Consider the following 19405-nt stretch of genomic DNA (forward strand, 5'->3'; position numbering starts at 1 on the left):
AGTCCTGAACTGAAATCAGTGGACTGCCAGGATGAGTTAGAATGTCAACTTCACCCCTGGCTGTAATGTCCAACATCACTATTTTCTTTGGTTTAGGCTCTTGAGGAAGAAAGGGCTGTCAGTCCTCCATAAACAGCCAGACACATAGTTGAAAGTGTCCCCTGCCAATTTCAAGGCATGATAAATGTAAAGTAAGAAGGAATGTCCACTAATAGGTGTCTGTATACTTTTCATCAGATAGTGTCGGTGCAGCCAGGTTGGCCTTACATATTCTCTGGTGCAGATCCACTTGACCTTTGCTTGCTTTCTCTGTTCTCTCTGCAGCATCAGGTACTTCAACTCATGTATCAATCCCACCTGGGCACTTCTAGGATGGAGCAGACCTTGTATGGACAAAGATTTACAATGGTTGCAACAGTATGCAATTTTCCAAGCACACTAACTGACCTCACCCCAGTTATTCTGATCATAGCTCACACTAACACAGCCATGGGACCAAGTTCATGCCAACTTCACAGTCCCTTTCATGGGATCCATGAGGTAAACTATTGTGGACACCTTCTCCCACTCTCTGTATGTCACCTATCTCCAGCTGAAAACAAGGATATTCACAATGGGAGTCTTGGAGTGGATCATCACAGTACAGGGTGCATCGGTATGCTGGTGATCAACAATGGTCCCCAATTTACAGCAATCAATTTCAAAAACTTTTGCACCTTCAGTGGTATTAAACACCTTACTAAACTCCCTTTCCCTCAATTGGCTAGCAGAGCACCTTGTTCACTCATTTAAGGTCCAATGGGTTCCGCTGAATTTGCTTCAGTGCTTCTTACATATTCATGTCTGTCAATGAGCAGTGCCCAATGGAACTACTTTATGGGCACCCTTACAGGTCACTCCTGTATCCATCTCCAGAAGAAGAAGAAGAAGAAGAAGATGCAGTCATTCCATTCTGTGTAGGTGCCCAGATGTTTGCATGCACATTTGGGCAGAGTCCAGGTTGTATCCAAGGTTTTGTAGCAGAATAACAGGGGTATTAAGAGCCATTGGTAGCTACACTACATAGGATGTTGCACTGACACCATGATGTATGGTGCTGGGTCTAGCAGTTTACCGGGAACCTAAATAAATGTAATGTATTGTTCATAAATAGGTAAGAAATCCACCACTGTATAATAACACTACTGACAACAAATTACTAGAAACATTAATTACCATAAAATATGGATTAAACATATGGAGGGGCTTAAAATGGAAAGACCACATAAAACAAACTGTAGGACAAGCAGGTCCCAGGCTGACATTCTCTGGAAAAAGATTGAGGAAATGTAATTCATCCACAAAAGAACTTGTTTTCAAAAGACTTGCTTGGCTGATTCTTGGTTATTGCTCCTCAATCTGGAACCTTTACCAGAGACAAGTAAGACCAATGGAGAGCAGTACATTAAATCACAGCATTGCTTAGCCACTGCGAGGGCATTCCATAAATGCTCAATGAACTACAGTGGCAGGCAGAACAAGAGAGGCACATAACACAAAAATTTGTTATCAAAATTCCAAGCAAGTATGTCTCAGGATGAGTCAGGCAACATATTACTCTCTCTCAAATATGTCTCTCGAAATTTCATCACAGGATTGTTTTACCAGTGTGGGGGCATTCTGAAATGCTCAACAAACTCCAATGGCAGACACACACACAATACAAGAGCCCTTACATGACATTTATTTAGATTTAGGGTAAACTGCCAGATCCTGCACCATTCATCATGGTCTCAGTGCAGCATCCTATGTAGTGTAGCTACCAATGGCACTTAATACTCCTGTTATTCTGCTACAAAACCTAGGAGTCACCCCAGACTCTTCACAAGTAAGAGGTAACACAGAGGTTTACCAGCACTCATTCATCTATGTGCTATTCATGTGATCTACTCTACACAAGTACATGTAAAATGTTTCAGCTATCAACAAAGTGAGGGGACCAGGTCTGTGTTCTATCGTACTATGCTGGGTATAAATACATTTTTGGGAGTACTAGGATGTAATTAGTAATTACTTCCTTGCCTTCTTCTGGGTGGGTGCCACTTTTAAAGCAACAGTCTCGTAAAAATTATGTCATTCTTCAATTCATTCCTCATTTCCAATTTTTATGACTGGGTATTGCTAACACACATTTCTGTGCATCAAATCACTGAGTGCATACAGAGAGAACAGTGTCACTCCATCAGCACAATATTTCAGTACTTTGGTGGACAAACTTTTATATTCAAGAGCAGACACACAATAATGATTTGAAACTAGAAATCAGTGGGAACACACTAGATATAATTTTATGAGTCCAATTTATTAATCTACAGCTAGTCAGTGGGCTAAAATGAGACAAAAAGGGCTAAAATAATGAAATTCAAAGAAATATTTTTCTGCAGAAGTTAGAAGTGAAAAAAAAGTGTAAAGTTATTAACAGAACATTCTGCAGTGCCCACATGAAAAAGCCTGAGATAAAATTATTTTATTTCACTTTTTGTCAATAACAAAAATCAATTTCTGATTAGGCTATCTGAAATATACTTTAACACAGTCCAGTTAACAAAAATGACCACACAGACTATGCCTTCTTCTCTAACATTTAGAGCAAAATTTCTTGTGCAAAGGTCTTTAATGCATTGTGGACAGTAATGTGACAAGAAACAGGTACTCCTTGGAAATTCCAAAGTAAATGAAAAGTCTGCATTATTAGACATTCCTTCTGAAAATTTTACACAACTACATTCAAGGATTCACAATCTCTGTTAGTAGTTTCACAATAGCAACACGCACAGTCTTCCACTATCACCAGGATGTGGACAACTATCTACATTTGACAATTATCAATTTAGTCATATACATACTAATCAAGCAAAAAGTAGTAGCAGTTGCTTAGTACATAAGGAAAAGCAGAAGCTTTTTCAAAATAGCACTTCTTTGTTAATTTTTTATGTTCATCTGAAGTTCTTTAGACCACCAGATTAATGATAGTTACTTACACATACATTTTACAGAGCTAGTAAAAATGTAAGCTGTGTCCATTTCTCAATTTATTTCTTGATTTGTCCTGAATAAATAAAAAAAGCTGTATTGGCATTTAATAAATATATGCAACATGTTTTTGATTATGGATAACAATAATGTTCTTAAGTAAATTTCCTTTCATGATAAGTGAGAGAGAGAGTTAGGTCATTGACTTGTTTGATGCAGATATTAAAACAGATACACTGGAATTATTACCTGTGAGATCTGAATATCCTAAAACTCCAGCATTATTAATTAATATATCAACTCCACCAACATTCTCATTTATCCATTTAAAAGCTTTCAGAATATCTTCTTCTTGTCTTACATCACCTCCTACAGCATACAGTTTCCCAGGGGCACCTTTGATTTCCAGGGCCTATAACAGACATATTTATTAAGTCATAGTATAAAAATCTCCCACGAAAGAAAAATTTTAAAATAGCCCTGAAACTGAAATACATGATATGAATTTTGCAGTCACAATTCACATTTGTTGAAATCATCCAATGTGAAAGACTTTTCAGTGATGAAGACAGGGAGTGAAGAACTAAAATTAGATTTAGAAGTCACACTGAACTGTGACAGCCCTCATTTTATACTAATATAGAGACAGCTCTATAAACAGGCATGAGAAAGTTATACTTACCAAAATATGTCAGCTAATATAATAAATTCAAACCTTTTGAAATTATGTAATTATACTTTAACCAAAAAAACTATGCAACACAAAGGAATTATCCAAATGGGACAAAATTGGTAAGTGTGATGTACATGTGGAGATAGACAAATGATTATAGTTTCAGAAAAATTGGATAATTTATTCAAGAGAAAGAGCTTCACAAACTGAGCAAGTCAAAAACATGTTGGTCCACCTCTGGCCCTTATGGAAGCAGTTATTTGGCTTGGGTTTAATTGGCAGACTTTTTAGATATGCTCCTGATGGATATCATGGCAAGCTGTATTCAATTGGGATGTTAGATTGTCAAAATCCTGACCTGTATGGAGGGCTCTACATATAATGCTCCAAATATTCTCAGTTAGGGAGAGAACCAGCAAGCTTTCTAACCAAAGTAAGGTTTGGAAAGCATGAAGACAAGCAGTAGAAACTCTCTCCATATGCAGGTAAGGCATTAGCTTGCTGAAATGTAAGCCAATGCCTGCCATGAAGGGCAACAAATTGGGCTGTCATCATCAATGCACCGCTGTGCTATAAGGGTGTTGTTGATGACAACCAAAGGGGTCCTGCTATGAAAATAAATGTCACCAACAAGAATAACTCCTGGCTGTTGGGCACACAGTAACAGTCAGGTTAATATCCCATAGCTGTCCAGGGAGTCTCCAGACACATCGCAACTTGGAATCTCGTTGACTCGAATAGAACTGTCTTTGATGATAAGTCCTGCTTTGAAATGGGCCCATTGGCCTTTGAAGACATGTCTGGAGATACCCCAGACAGTAGTCAGACACCAACCTGGCTGTTGCCAGCTGGCCCAACAGCCAGGAGTGAAGTTCTGGGAGGACATTTCTTTTCATAGAAGCACCCCCTCGGTTGTCATCTGTGGCACCCTTACAGCACAGTGGTATGTCAATGATATTCTATACCCTATTTATAAGAAACAATATGTTAGACACACTTTACAACAAATATACATACACAAAATGTATAGAAGAGGTCCAAGACACTCAATCAGCAGAGATGAATCACATAGCAAACACATCATAAGAAGCATAGTGTAGAACTGCCAATCTTTCAACCATCACATGCGGAGCACCCCACAGCTCAATTCTGGGTCACCTACATTTTATTATTTTAATTAATAAACTACTTCTTTGTACAAGTTACTGTATATTCACCATCTCTGCTTATGACACTATGGTATTTACTGATAATTCATTAGACTAACTTTAGCTGTCAGCTGATAAGGTTTCTTGGATATTGTGAACTCAATTAACATATATGGCCTTTCTGTTAATTTCATCAAAACAAGCTTTATTAAGTTTCACACTTCATGTAAAAATGAAGAAATAAGAGAAAAAGTAGGTGACCAGCAGATGGCTAGTGCAGACACTTCAAAATACCAGGGCTTACACAATGATACCAAACTAAATTGGTCAGACCACCTCCTGTATCTGTGTAAAATATTGTATCCAGAAGCTCATGCTTTATACATTATTTGCTCTTATAAAAATGTGGAAATTATTAAATTAGCTTATTATGGCTATTTTCAAGCTACTGTGGCATATGGAAACATATTTCGGGGGAAGTCAGCCATAGGCTAGCAAAGTGCTTTAGATTCAGAAAAGAGCCAGAATCATGAGTGGAGTCCACCATAGAACTAGCCACAGAAATCTTTTTAAGGGACTTGGAATTTTCAGATCCACTATATATCACTGTATTTTTAATTTATTGCCACGATTGTATTTTACTGGCATGTTAAAATTGCATAGCACAGGACATTTTCCTTTCCCTTCTTACAAACTATTTTTTCCATATGTAACTATATAACTGAGGAAAAATTCTATATTCATGTCAGTAAAATAAAAACCATAATGGACAGTTTCTGCTCATATACTGACATTTCTTGTTAGTAATATTTTATTTATAGTAGTAAAATATTTTAAAATCATCAGTCCTCATTTTGGTGACCCTGTATAAATTCTTTGCCCAGCTTTTCTTAATGACACCTGTCTACTGCTCATGTGTTTACTACTTATGTTCTCCTTTCATATGTCATCAGTCATGTACAGCCAAAGTAAAGGTGCCCTCAACTCAAAGATTGTTTTTAACATGACAGTGCTATGCTAGGTATGGTTTTACTAGAGATAGAATGTCCTCTGATGCTTTAACTAACTTACCCAGCCAGTTATAAGGGAAACTACAGTTTAGCATAATTTTTCAAGTTAAGAAAAGTACTTGGAGGCGGAAGAAGCAAGAGGTGACACATAAAAATCATAATCCCAGAAATCAGAATCCAGTCAGATGCTTAAGAACTTTTTATTGAAGATACTCTTTATTTTTCAATTCTTTATACAAAGTATCTAATTTTTCATAAAATTACATTTTTAATAACTGTTTAACATTATGGACACAATTTCGAACAAGCAGAGAAATTTAAGTACATAGGATCAATTCCATCTAATACAAGTGAGGTTGAGAAAGAGATTCAGCAGAGAATAATTAATGCTAATAATGCCTTCTTTAGTGCCAATAACTTATTCGAGTCATGCTTGGTCTCTCAAAACAGCAAGATCAAACTTTACATGGCTCTGGTAAAATTGGTTGTATTACATGGCTGCAAGACATGAGCAACTTCACAAACACTTGAAGAGCACATTTGCGCAGTTGAAAGAAAAGTGCTCAGAAAGATCTATGGGCCTACATTTGACAGAAAGTGGAAGATGGGAAAGAAGGCAAAAAGAGGACCTGTACCAACGATTTGGGAAAGCTGACATTCGTAGGACCATCAGAGGACGACAACTCCAGTGGTTGGGACATGTCTTAAGAGCTGGAGAATCTATCCCTAACCGAGTGTTCAATTTCCAACTGATTGGAAGATGTCCAAGAGGTTGTCCAAGGACTAGATGGAAAGATAGGGTGATTAGGATGTTGCAGAAGGTAGAATCAACAGCATCCCTGGAAGATGCAATGGACAGAAGAAAGTGGAACAACATCTGCTGGAAATAGCTGCAACTGTGATCAGGACAATGCTCCTTCCTGTGTCACGAATTGTGTTATTGATTTTTGTATAGTGTGTTATTCTGGTTTGTAATATTTCTTTTGCTTTCTGTCATGGGCCTTTATGGCCTGTTATGTACAATAAATGATGGTGATGGTGATGATGATGATGATGATGATGATGACTGTCAATAAATTTTTACATTATACATAAATATGTGAACACCAGCATTCATAGAATGAAACCTTTAATACAATCTTCAATATGAGGTACATGCAGAAAGTAAGTTCGATTTTGTGATTAAAAAAATATGAGTACATACATAGAAAACTATTTGCTGGGCAGAAACTACAAATGTTAAACTCTCTTTCCACATAACTCACAATTTTGTAGGCATTTATCATAGCATGGCACAAGTTTTTCAGTGCCTTCTTCAAAGGATGTTGCCATGTGCTTTGTCAATTATGTAGTAATGTGTTCTTTGAACTAATCATTGTTGTTGAATTTTGGACCACTATGAACATTTTCAAGTGCAAAAAGAGATGGAAATTGCTAGACAGAGCTGTATGGAGGGTGGTATTCCAGCTGGATTCCTATAAGACTTATCATGAAATCCATTGTTTTGAATGTGAGCTTGGGCATTGTCAAGGATCAAGATGACTCCATTTATAAGCTTTCCATAGGGGTTATTCTGTTTCACATGATACAGTTTCTTAAGCATCTCACATTAGACATCTGTACTGGTTGTTTCACCATACACTAAAAAATGCACCAGAAACATGCAGTCTCTCTCCCAAAAGACTGTATACATGACTGTCCTCTACTTTAGTCTTTATTGGTCACACAATATGTTTCCATTCCATTGATTTCCATTTCAATTGTGGGGTTTCAAAAATGACTTGATCTCACCCTGGTTACTATCTTGCTTAGAAAATCATCACCATCTTTATTGTAATAGGTCAAAAAGTTAAATTCACTGCCCTTACAGTATCTATTGTGTTCCTCTGTAAAAGATTTTTGGTACCCACTGAGCACACCGTTTTTTAAAATACAGTTTATCATAAACTGTTTCGTAAAGAAGTGATTCTGAAATTTGCAGGAGGTTCTTAGAAAGGTTTGTTACTGCAAACCAATGGTTTGTTCACAAGTTCTTCAATTGTGTCAACCAGTTCTTCATTAATGAAACATGGATGGCCACATCATCTGTCACTGTGCACTTGATCATATCCTTCACTGAACTGTTGCACCAATCTCCAATGTAATTGCATTTTCTCCATAAACCTTGCAATTCTGTTGATGAATGTACACTGATGTAGTGTTCTCTACATGCACACTATGAGTTATAGATCTAATTTCACAAGTAGTCAGAATTTCAATCATCTTTACCATTCTAAACAAGCATAACAACATGCAGAGATCTCTAAATGGTGTCATTTCCTTGTCCTTGATTCACAGCATCTGCTGTGAATGTACCAAACTGTGGCTGTTGTGGAAAGAAATCCAAACACAAATTACTTCCTTGACATACGTCATAATTACACATAGAAATAACTTTTTTGTCTTCTTCTATTTGGGAGACATTGGCAGTTGAGCAAAACCTGTTTAAAAAAAAAAAAAAAAACATTGGGATAAATGGGGTTTTGGGGATTTTTTTGTAATGACAATTAAAATTTAAACAGTCCAGTTTATATTCTTATGATTACATTATTCAAAACACTTTATTTAAAACTCATTCTTACAACTGCTTTATTAGTTGACAAAATTAATAAATTATCCACACAAAAATTGGAAAATCAAATTTTCTTATGTTGTCAGTGAGAGCCCTTCACAGTTATCATAATTCTCTGTTTAAGCCCATGGTTTTAAAGATCATGTAGTATGAAAATTCATGCTTTGTTCAGCACTGGACCCATACCATAAATGTGAGTTTACTTTAGTTACATGTTTTTGCTGAATTTTCATTTTCTTCCATAGCAGGTAAAATGTATTGAACATTTGTCAAAGAAAATTAAAAATGCATTGTTGTATATTACTAACCTAAAAATTGCAAACAATGTACATATCACTTAACTGCAACAGAAAGTAACCTCCTTTATAACTGAATTAAATAGTAATAAAATTATTTTCTTATAGGCAAATTTTCAACATCATTGCCTGTGTGACTGGAAGAAAGGCATCAGCATAGTTAATAAAGTTTGACAACACAGTATGTGGAGAACAGCAACCTGATGTTATATTTACATTAAAATGAACAGTTGGGATCACATTAATATATCTTTATTGGCCGGTTTAAGCTTATATACAAGCCATCTTCAGAATTTCTTGGCCCCCTATGGCTGGTGCTGATGGCCCCTCGGGTTTGTCATGGTAACCACGAGTGTACGAGCATGGTTACCACGAGTGTACGATAATGGTTACCACGAGACACCCAAGACGCCATCAGCACCAGCCCTAGGAGGCCACAAAATTCTGAATATGGCTGGTATATAAGCTGAAACCGGCCAATAAGGAAACATTAATGTGAACTCGACTGTTCACTTTAATGTAAAAATCAGCAGAGTGATCAAAGGTAACATGTGATCAAGACAAAATTAAAGCTTTTTGCAAGCAGTGAAATGTTGAAGTGAGTGGCAAAATTGAAAGAATAAAATGTCATCTGAAAAAATGCACAGAGAGAAATGACTTTTCAACTCCCCTGGAATTAGAAACACAAAGTTTAGTTCCAGCAACAATAACAGTACTGTATTGGAAATGGATACTTTCCCTGGCCGCTCCAGTTTCAGCAGTAATGGTGGTACACTAATAGTAGCTCATGGGTCAAAATTTGACTTCAACACAACTGAGGAGGAAACAGGCTAACCTGGGGGAACTTTATAATTAAAATTAATGATCAATGAAAGGAACAACTGGACATATTGTTAGCAAAGTTCTTTTACACTAACAACATAGCCATAATGTAGCTTCGAGTCAAGAATAAAAAGACATGATCCAAGTACTGTGACCTGGTTACGTTGGTCCTGACTGCTTCAAATTAAGTGGTATGTAGCTTGATAAAGTTGCAAACAAGGTTGATTCAAATATAAAACTTAAGTTAAAAGATCATAATAGCACATACTACTACAACATTGGTTATGACAATCAGTATCCATACAGGGCAACAAGCATTTGTATTAAATACAATTGGTTGTGAAGCCAGCCAAAAGACAGCTATATATTGTGTGGAGTCTTTGAAATGTTCAATTAAAATGCATGAAGATAATTTTCAGAAAAAGTTGCTATTTATGCTGCTAATGAAAACAAAATGTGATAGCTTTTAAAAGAAGACCCACCTGGCTTATTAACATATGGTTGTTCAGTTCATTGTGTTAATCTACACCTATGAGTTAAAGCACATTGGTGAAGCCTGTAAGTACTTTTGGAAACACCATTGACTACATGGTTGATTGAGGGAAAAGAATGGTCTTATGTCACAGCTCCAAAATTCAACTAGATGGATTTCCTAAGCACCTTTATTGATATATTATTATAAATATGCAGAAATTGTAAAAGAGCATTCAGGAGATGTCCCTGCTAACATTACCAGAATATTGGATAATGCTATAATTTATAAAGATGCTACTCATCTTTTCTGGCAAGTGCCAGATTTTACAGTCCTGGACATTCTTCAGGTACACAGCACAAATACTGTCCAGGCTGTCAAACTATAGACTGATATTTTAGAAAGTCTTGATGTGGAATACTATAACAACTTACTAAAATAATGGAAGGAAAAAGCACTACAACCCTTTCATTAGCTTGTTAATATGTTACATCCAAGATTCAGAGGGAGAAGATTAACTGCTGAACAAAAGGAAGGTGCACAAAAAATGGCTCACAGAGATGTATCCAGTGTTGACTGCAAGTGTTATGTCTTTTGGAGCTGCCATTTCTGATTATTTTCCTGGCATTATGTTTTCTGATGCAATTGCAACAAATTCTATCCAAACAAATGGTGGAAGATAATAAACCTGAAAACAACAAAAAACAGAAACTTACCAACAGTATATGTTACTTTTGTGAAAAGCTTCACTTCTGGCCCTGCCAGCACTCTATCCATTTAATTTACAGTGTAGTCTATTTTGGAATATTCCCACAGGGAAGTTTTGCATGTTTTTAAAATAACATATTCTCTTCTAGTCCCTGAAATCCACTGGTACTTATGTCTAGAAGTTATAGTGTGATTTGTGTGTGTGCTTTTTTTCTAGTGTATACTGTACATCTGTACATATTCTTTTAGCTTCAGGATACAACCACACATCTGAGCAGCAAGTACTTTTTTTCTTCTTCTTATACTGTTAAAACCAGCGCACCCAATTAATACAACTCTACCTCCTGGCTAGATCCATATTTCTGCCTATGCATTGTGAGTAAATATATGTTCTATCGTGACTTCATTCTGACAATATAAGCATTTGTCAGTGTTATGTAAGTTCAGAGCTTTCAGTTTTGGATTTTGATATCACATTATTTAATCCCATATACCATGTACTTCTAATAGAGGTATGTAATACACCCATGTAAAAATTCTTCCAAATGCTCTTCCATCAAACTTTTTAACATCTGAGTCACATTGTAGTTTCTTGGTTTGACTGCCTCTTTCACGTAATTGAACTCAATTAAGAACATATGATTAAGTTTGTAATATATTGGTTATGTGTGCTGATAGGTTTCCCTGAGAAAAATGGTGCTTGGGGGTCTGTTGAGCTTGCAGCCAGATTAACTGATCACTGTAGAATGACTTTTCTATGGTATAACATGCCATCATCATCAGACTATTCTGCCGACTGATGTCTCAGACCAGTGGGTGTGACATATATACCAGTCATCTACCCCCTCTACCGACCACATGCGTGGACTGTGCTATGTGTCATCTGTGATGGTAGAAGTAGTTTGTGCCTGGCAGTTGAGTGGTGGTCCACATTCTGTACTCTACCTTTTCCATGCTCAGTGTTCCATTTCTGCTGCATGTAGAGAATTTTCATTGCTGGAGCCTATGCTTGACTATGTTGAGATCCATTGCCTTGTTTATGAAGTTCTCATGTAGCTGGATTTTGACAGCCTCCTTCCATACACAGTCCCAATAGTGGGATGCATTTTTCTGAACATTTTTGTATCCTCACGTTTCATTTTGTTGCTGGTTTCAAGGCAATGTTCAACAATTGCTGATTTTGTGGTCTGTTGGACGTAAGTGTGTCATCAGTATTCCACACACCATTCTTCAATTGTGCAAACTGTTTGTCTGAAATATGCATCCACACTCACATGGTATGTAATACACTCCAGGTTTCAGGAGATCCAGGTCATATTTTACTGTCCTTAAAAGGGATTTGGTCTTTACTGACACCATGTACAGAAATTCAATATTTTGTCTTCATAAAATTCTACCGATCTGTCTGTGTATGGAATGTAGGCTATGTTTTTCAGTTCATCTTCATCAGGTGTTGGCTATGATGAGGTCTTTTGCATGAAGGCACATAAAATTTGGTGCTCACTGTAGCCATTTTTCTGGAACACATTCCTGAGGCAGTCCATTTCCAGTTCCAGGCTTTCTTCATCAGAACCACATGTGATCTGTGAAACAGGGTGTTTAGCACTACTTCCCTTGGTGATGGGTGATGACAGCAAGAGCCATGAAGATACTGGTCCATGTGGGTCTTCTTTCGATAGATGCTGTGTCCCAGTGTTCCGCCCAGTTTTCTATGTACCAGAGCATCCAAGAATGGCAGCTGATCATTTTGCTCCATCTCCATCCACAACAAAATTCAATTCACTATGGAGCATCCGTTGGTCAGTTGGTTGGTGGGTTGGGGGGGGGGGGGGGGGGGAGAGGGGAACAAATAGGAAGTCAGTTGTGCCCTTTCGAAGAAATAATCCTGGCATTTGCCTGTAGCAATTTAGGGAAATTGTCGAAAACCAAAATCGGGATGGCTGGGTGCAGGTTTGAACCATTGTCCTCCCAAATGTGAGTCCAGTGTGCTAGCTACTGCACCACATCACTTGGTGGAGCATTCTTTGCCATCAGTTCCTCCAACCAAAGCCCCTTAATCCCAATATTGAACCCTGCCTCTTCCAGTTCATATCACCATCCAATTGTGATCCTCCCCTGCCTCCCAACCAACCACCCCCTCAGCACCTTCCAGGAATTCCTTGCCTCCAACTTGGCCAAGGCCAGCCTTACCCAAGTCCTGTACTAAGGAAACCAACCTTTCAGCAGAAGAATGGACAGCCTTACAGCCTCACAGCCTCACAAGATCCAACATGCAGATTAGGTTCAAATGGCTCTGAGCACTATGGGACTTAACATCTGAGGTCATCAGTCCCCTAGAACATAGAACTACTTAAACGTAACTAACCTAAGGACATCACACACATCTATGCCCGAGGCAGGATTCGAACCTGCGAGCATAGCAACAGTGCGGTTCCAGACTGAAGTGCCTAGAACCACTGGGTGACATTGGCCAACAGCAGATTAGGGTGCCACTACTGTTGTTATGAATTTTAGTAACTACTTGACAGAAGACCTCTACCAATTGTCTGACTACACCACCTATAAACTCTGTCAGAGTGATCCCATCCTAGAAGTCCAACATACCCTCTAATCCCTGCTTAAAGACTTAGTCTGGGAAGACCCAGAACCCATCCCCTGAATCCATTTTCTTTCTCTTCCCCATGCCACAGTGCACACCCACCTTCTATATGTTCTCCAACATCCATAAGCCTGATAGTCCTGGATGTTTCATTGTAGCTGGTTATTGTGCCCCACTGACAGAACTTTGGTCCTCATGGACCAAAACCTTCAAGGAATTGCAGAAAATCTAGCCTCTCACATCTAATATGCCAATCACTTCCTTCACCAACTATCTGCCACCCCTCCCATTTTTACCTCCTAGATTCTGACTTGTCACTGTTGATGCCACTTACCTAAACAGCAACATACCTCACGCCCACCGTCTTGCCACTGTTGAACACTACCTCTCCCACGGTCCTTGAGACCCCATTCCCACTCTCTCATTCCTCATACACATTAACAACTTCATCCTAACACACAACTACTTTTCCTTTGAAGGGAAAGTATACAAACAAATCTGGAGCACAGCCATGGGCACCTGCAGTGCACCCTCCTATGTTAACGTGTTTCAGATATCCAGCAGAAACCTTTCTAGCCTCCCCAAACCCATGGTCTAGTTCGGGTTTGTTGATGACATCTTCATGATCTGGACCCAGGGTCATTCCTTCACAACCTTAACACCAACTCTCTCCTCCACTTCACCTAGTCCTCCCCAACCCAGTGTGCCGTCTTCCTGGATGTGACCTCCTCCTCTCTGATGGCTCTAGCCACAATTTTGTCCACAATAAAACAACCAACAGCACCTGAATTTTGAGAGCTACAATCCTTTTCACGCCAAAAAAATCCCTTCCTACAGTATTGTCACCTGGGGACAAGCACTCCTTTGCTCAGTATGCTGAATGTTTCACAAAGGCCTTCACAAAGAGGCACTATCTGCCCAAACCTAGCCCGCAAACAGATTTCCCATACCATATTCCTCAACACACACACAGTCCCTCTGACATTCCCAAGAACCAGCTACAAAAGGAGCACACCCTTTTCTTTGTTACCCATTATCACCACAGACTGGAACAGTTTAACTAAATCCTTCATCAGGGCTTTGATTATCTATCATCATGCCCTCAAATGAGGGACACCCTACCCAAGATTCTTCCCACCCCTTCTAAAGTGGTGTTCCTTCACCCATGCAAACTCCACAACATCCTAGTCCATCACTCTTCCACTTCCAATCCAAATCCAGGGATTATATCCCTTTGGAAGATCCAAGTGCAAGACCTGCCAAATCACCCATCCAGCATTTCCTATTCCAGTCCTGTCAAAAGTTTATCCTACCCACCAGAGGTTAGGCCACCTGTAAAAGCAACCATGTTGTATAACATCTCTGCTGCAATCATTGCTCAGCTTTTTATATTGGTACAACTACCCACCAGCTGTCGACCAGGATGAATGCCCCCCCCCCCACAAAACTGTGGCTGAGAGCAAAATAGACCACCCTGTCATACAACATGCAGCTGAAAATAAGTTGCTGCACAGATGGGAGTTACCGTTACTACACAGTCTCTGCTCCGGAAATCATCCTGACCTCAACCTACAGTAACCTACTTTCCCCTTACCCTCCACCCAACAGCTTCTGCCGCCTCTGTCCCATCAACTCCTCCCAATTTAGATCCCATCACACACATTATGTGGTGCTCTCTGCCTTGCACTCAATGGTCTCTTACCCTTCTCTGCTCCCCTCCTTTCCACTTCCCCTTTCACACCCTCTTACCTCCCCCACAGCCTCTATATGCTGCACCTGGCAGCCTTGTCAAGCTATCTGTAGTCCCTGCATGCTCAAACATGCAGCACTGATCCCTCTTCCCCATCAATACCCTGCTATTACTCCCACTTCCATGCCTCACTCCAAATTGTTGCCCCCATTCTACACATTTCAGTTGCATTCTGGACAGAATGGTCAGAGACAGTGGTCTCAAGTGTGTGAGATGTGTTTACTTGTGCAAATGTCTTTTTTCCCTTTTCTGAAGAAGGCTTTGTCTGAAAGCTTAGTCTTTAACAGTTTTCTTGTTGTTGTGCATGCCTAAAGCTCAACATGTCATCTTTATAATGATTCAAAATCTATCCTTTTTGTAATCACTGGTATTCCAACTTTGACATTCCACTGTTTGATTATGTCTTACTATTATACAATCAATAATAAAACAGTTCAAGTGGATACATAATGAACTCTCGGCTTTGTCAATTTAATTAATATTATACTGAAAAGCTGTGCGAACACCATGTCATAACCTTGTTTCAAGAAACACACATTTTAGGATCATCCCATCATCTGATGACCTGATAAATAAACAAAAGTTTCTTTTTATATATTATGTATGTTACAAGAGTCTTACAATGGTCATTAAATAAAATAACAGTCCAGAGTAATAAAATGCAAACTTCTGATACATACCATAGAGTATGTATGTACAACACAACTATTATATACCAGTCATGTATTGTCAATTAAATCTTAAGGTTCATCAATTAACACTTAATGCCAACAAGAAATCTAAGAGGCATAAGGCTAGAACTGTTATGTCAAGCTGGACTGTCTGCACTGCAGAAGGCATGATGTTCACTAGATGGTGTTGGAGCACAGCTCAGTGCCACGACTTTGTGTGGATTATCTGAAAAGTAATGGTCAAGCAAACAACTTAGCACACATGTATATAAAACATGAAATCCATCCACAGTCGGAATCACAGGCAATTTTTGCATGGAATTTACTGAAAAACATTACAGAATAAAACTGTCTGTATTCATAACAAATAATCACAAAAGTTATGGAAATCCTTTATCAAAAAGCTTACCCATCAGATGTTAACTTGTTTGTCTAATTTACAAATATGTATTTGAAAATGAGACCAAAGCACATATTAAGTTTATAGATAAAGTGTCAGGGACTGGTTACTTTACAAAGTGGAATACATTGCTCATGTCATATCAGTGTGATTGGTTTATTGTTTCATAAAGGTATTTCAGGTTTAACAACAAGGGGCTTTGAAAAGACACTGAACTAAATCATATGTAACTGAAGTGACTCAGGAAGGTAACTGTCTTATTCATTTCGATCAAAAAATAACCTATCAAATATTCTGAAAAACAAGTTATGGATAAATGACGAATGTTCATTAGGCCCCTATCAAACAATTGAGATCTGAACTGTTGTTAACGCAAATTTCTAATACCTCAAATATATCTAAATTACCATCCGTATTCTCAACATTCAACAAAGTATGTAAATTTTCTTTCTATTAGCTTATGGTTACGGACTCATAGATAAGCTCCCAGGGTGCTGTCACTGATTGCGTAGTCATGTTGCCTAACCATTTTCTAATATCTCTACCCACCTGCCCAAGCTAGTAGCAGCTGTTGACCAGCATTTAATCTTATATATCCTCAGATAAGAAAATTTATTTGGAAAGGGGAAGGGAGTACCCTAAACTATGGTGCAGAAGTTGCCCAAACTTTCTATTTCTCCGGAAACCTACCTGTATGTTATGTTTTGTGAAAGTATTTGCAATCTTTTCTGATAATGAGCCATAATATGGCACAGATTAGTATTTCTTATCTAGACATATTAAAGAATTTTTAATTTTCATTTTCCTGAACACTTTTTCCCATAGCTTTCTAATATCACTTTCCCCATAGCTATTTTCTGTGCCTATTTGAATAACAATGACCATTTCTCTATTCTTATCCTCACCCTCTAACTGAAACCCGGTGAGCCTGTGAAAACATTGAGTTAAAAATGTTCCTTTCTGTGATTGTGTATGGCATGAATCTGCTATAATAATCATGTCAGAAGCTGTTGTCTCTGATGAACCTACTCTCATCATATGTAGATCAAGAAAACTGAGTGGACTGTTTTGTTCCGGTTCTTTCATAAAAGTTACATTAACATTCAAGGAATTTAAGGCAACATTCAACTCAGCAGTTTCTTCTATACCACCACTGAAGGCTATGAAAATATCTATGAACCTCTTATACAACATGATTTTCTTGCACACATCACTATTAATTTGAAGGGAAATTTGCTTTCTAAATTTTTCATAAAAATCTTCTGATATAATATAAGTTAAATGCTAAATGCAATTTGGCAGTACTTATGTCTGAGAAGTTAAATACTATTATTAATTAATTATTAATTTATTAATATTGCAAGGAACATTTTCTGTGATTTATTTATTTTATTTTTGCAAGCCTCAAAGTTAAAGGAAGTCTTTATAGAATCTTTTGATGGGAAGTTATGGTTGATTTTGTAACAGGTTTGAACATACTTCATGTAAGGAAAGGTTTTTAAGTATTACTGTAAATTTGTGGAAATTTTTACATGTATATACTCTTTACCAATCTGAGATGGTATTTGAGTTAATCGACAGTAGTGCAAGTTGAAGAATTTAATCACTGTCACCATCTATGCTTTTCTCCTGCCAACTTCTCTCTCTATCATGAAGATAACTAAAGAAATTGTGTCATTAAATAATTTTTAATCCATTCACATATCTACTGACAAAAAACAAGCAAGGTCAAGAGCAGAGATTACATACAACAGATTTGTTGAACTTCTTTATCAATGGAAATGTGGAGTTAGTAAACTGCACAGTAGGTTCAAGAATCTTGAGGAAATAAATACAAATAGTCAAAGTAATACCACATATGCACAACTAAGACACTACAGTATAGTAATCGAAGTGGAAATATTGCAGTATATGTTTTGGAAACACAGATAATTTGAGAAATCACTAATTCAATACACAGAAACGCAAGAAATAAAAATTCTAGACAACATATTTGACCCAACCTGCTAGAATCTGGATGAAAATGAATGTTCAGTAATTATACCAGCATACTGAAAAATATCTGACACATTCAGGAAGAGAGTATTAAAATTTTTGGTCACACTCAGAATGAATTATGACAGACTCACCAAAATAATTATTGTCATCACAAAAAAAGTGAAACTGAAAGGTACCTGAGGAAACTGAAATTACAGATGTCATGATACACAATGCATTCAGAACACTCGCCAAAATTCATCAGTTTGCAGACAAACCAATAAGAACAGTGGATAGAACAGTGGATGAGAAACTTCAGTGAACGTGGAAAAGATTTTAGGAGAAGGCGAATACAAACTCTTCAACTGCACTCCTCAATTATGCATAAAAAATAAAGAAAAAGGGGCAGCTAGAGAGCTTTTGTGAGGCTAGGCAGATTCAAGTGGAGATTCGTTTTCCAATGACACAAGGATATAATGTAACAAACATTGATAGTTTCATTTTAGATCCAACTACCTTCACTATTGAAGATGTAGAAGCCACAGTCAATGGTTTATCTGCACATTGTGATAAAGCAGTTGCCATAAAATATACTGGTCAGTTCAGGTTATAGAATAAAATTATTGTATCATAGAATGAAAACAAAAGCTTGGTCATTGTGTTTAGACATAAAATACAGGAACAGTCCTGAAAAGACAGTGTAGATGAAAGTTTTAACTCTTTCTAAAACATATTTCTGCACCACATATGAAAGTAAAATTAAACAATAAATCAAAAGTAGGGAAAAGATTCAGATTAAATGATCTGTTATTCTGAAGTGAAAGACTTCACAACATATGAAAGTAAAATTAAACAATAAATCAAAAGCAGCGAAAAGATTAAGATTAAATGATCTGGTATTCTGAAGTGAAAGACATCACAAAAAAGCAAAATCAATTCAGAGAATCATTAAACAGATACAGTGCTGAAAATGAGACTGAGTTCTAGAAAACAGGTGTGACACAAATGATGACACACTGAAATCAGTGTTTACAAAATTGTACAATTACTTTCTCACCATGAAATAAACATTGCGTCTACTAATAAATAAGCAAATACAGATGTATTACATTTACTTTGGCACACAGTGCTCAACCAGCATGAATTAACTTCAAAAATACAATCCCTGGTGAATACAACATTCAATAGGTCACTAAGAAGTAATATAACTGGTCACTTTGATGGTGTTTCTACCACAGTACTAAATTCTTGAGCTG

The 19405-nt window shown here is 37.5% G+C and overlaps 1 protein-coding gene across 1 annotated transcript in view; it reads right to left on the minus strand.

The window, feature by feature from the left end:
• The window catches only part of LOC126336491 (farnesol dehydrogenase-like), a 138018-nt gene that overhangs the window by 66913 nt on the left and 51700 nt on the right, over positions 1-19405 (minus strand). Inside the window, exon 2 of the mRNA XM_050000235.1 lies at positions 3262-3424. Within this exon, the coding sequence (XP_049856192.1) occupies positions 3262-3424 (163 nt within the window). The remainder of the gene's footprint in view (positions 1-3261; positions 3425-19405) is intronic.

This window comes from Schistocerca gregaria, chromosome 2 (genome assembly GCF_023897955.1).
Source record: "Schistocerca gregaria isolate iqSchGreg1 chromosome 2, iqSchGreg1.2, whole genome shotgun sequence".
NCBI lineage: Eukaryota > Metazoa > Arthropoda > Insecta > Orthoptera > Acrididae > Schistocerca > Schistocerca gregaria.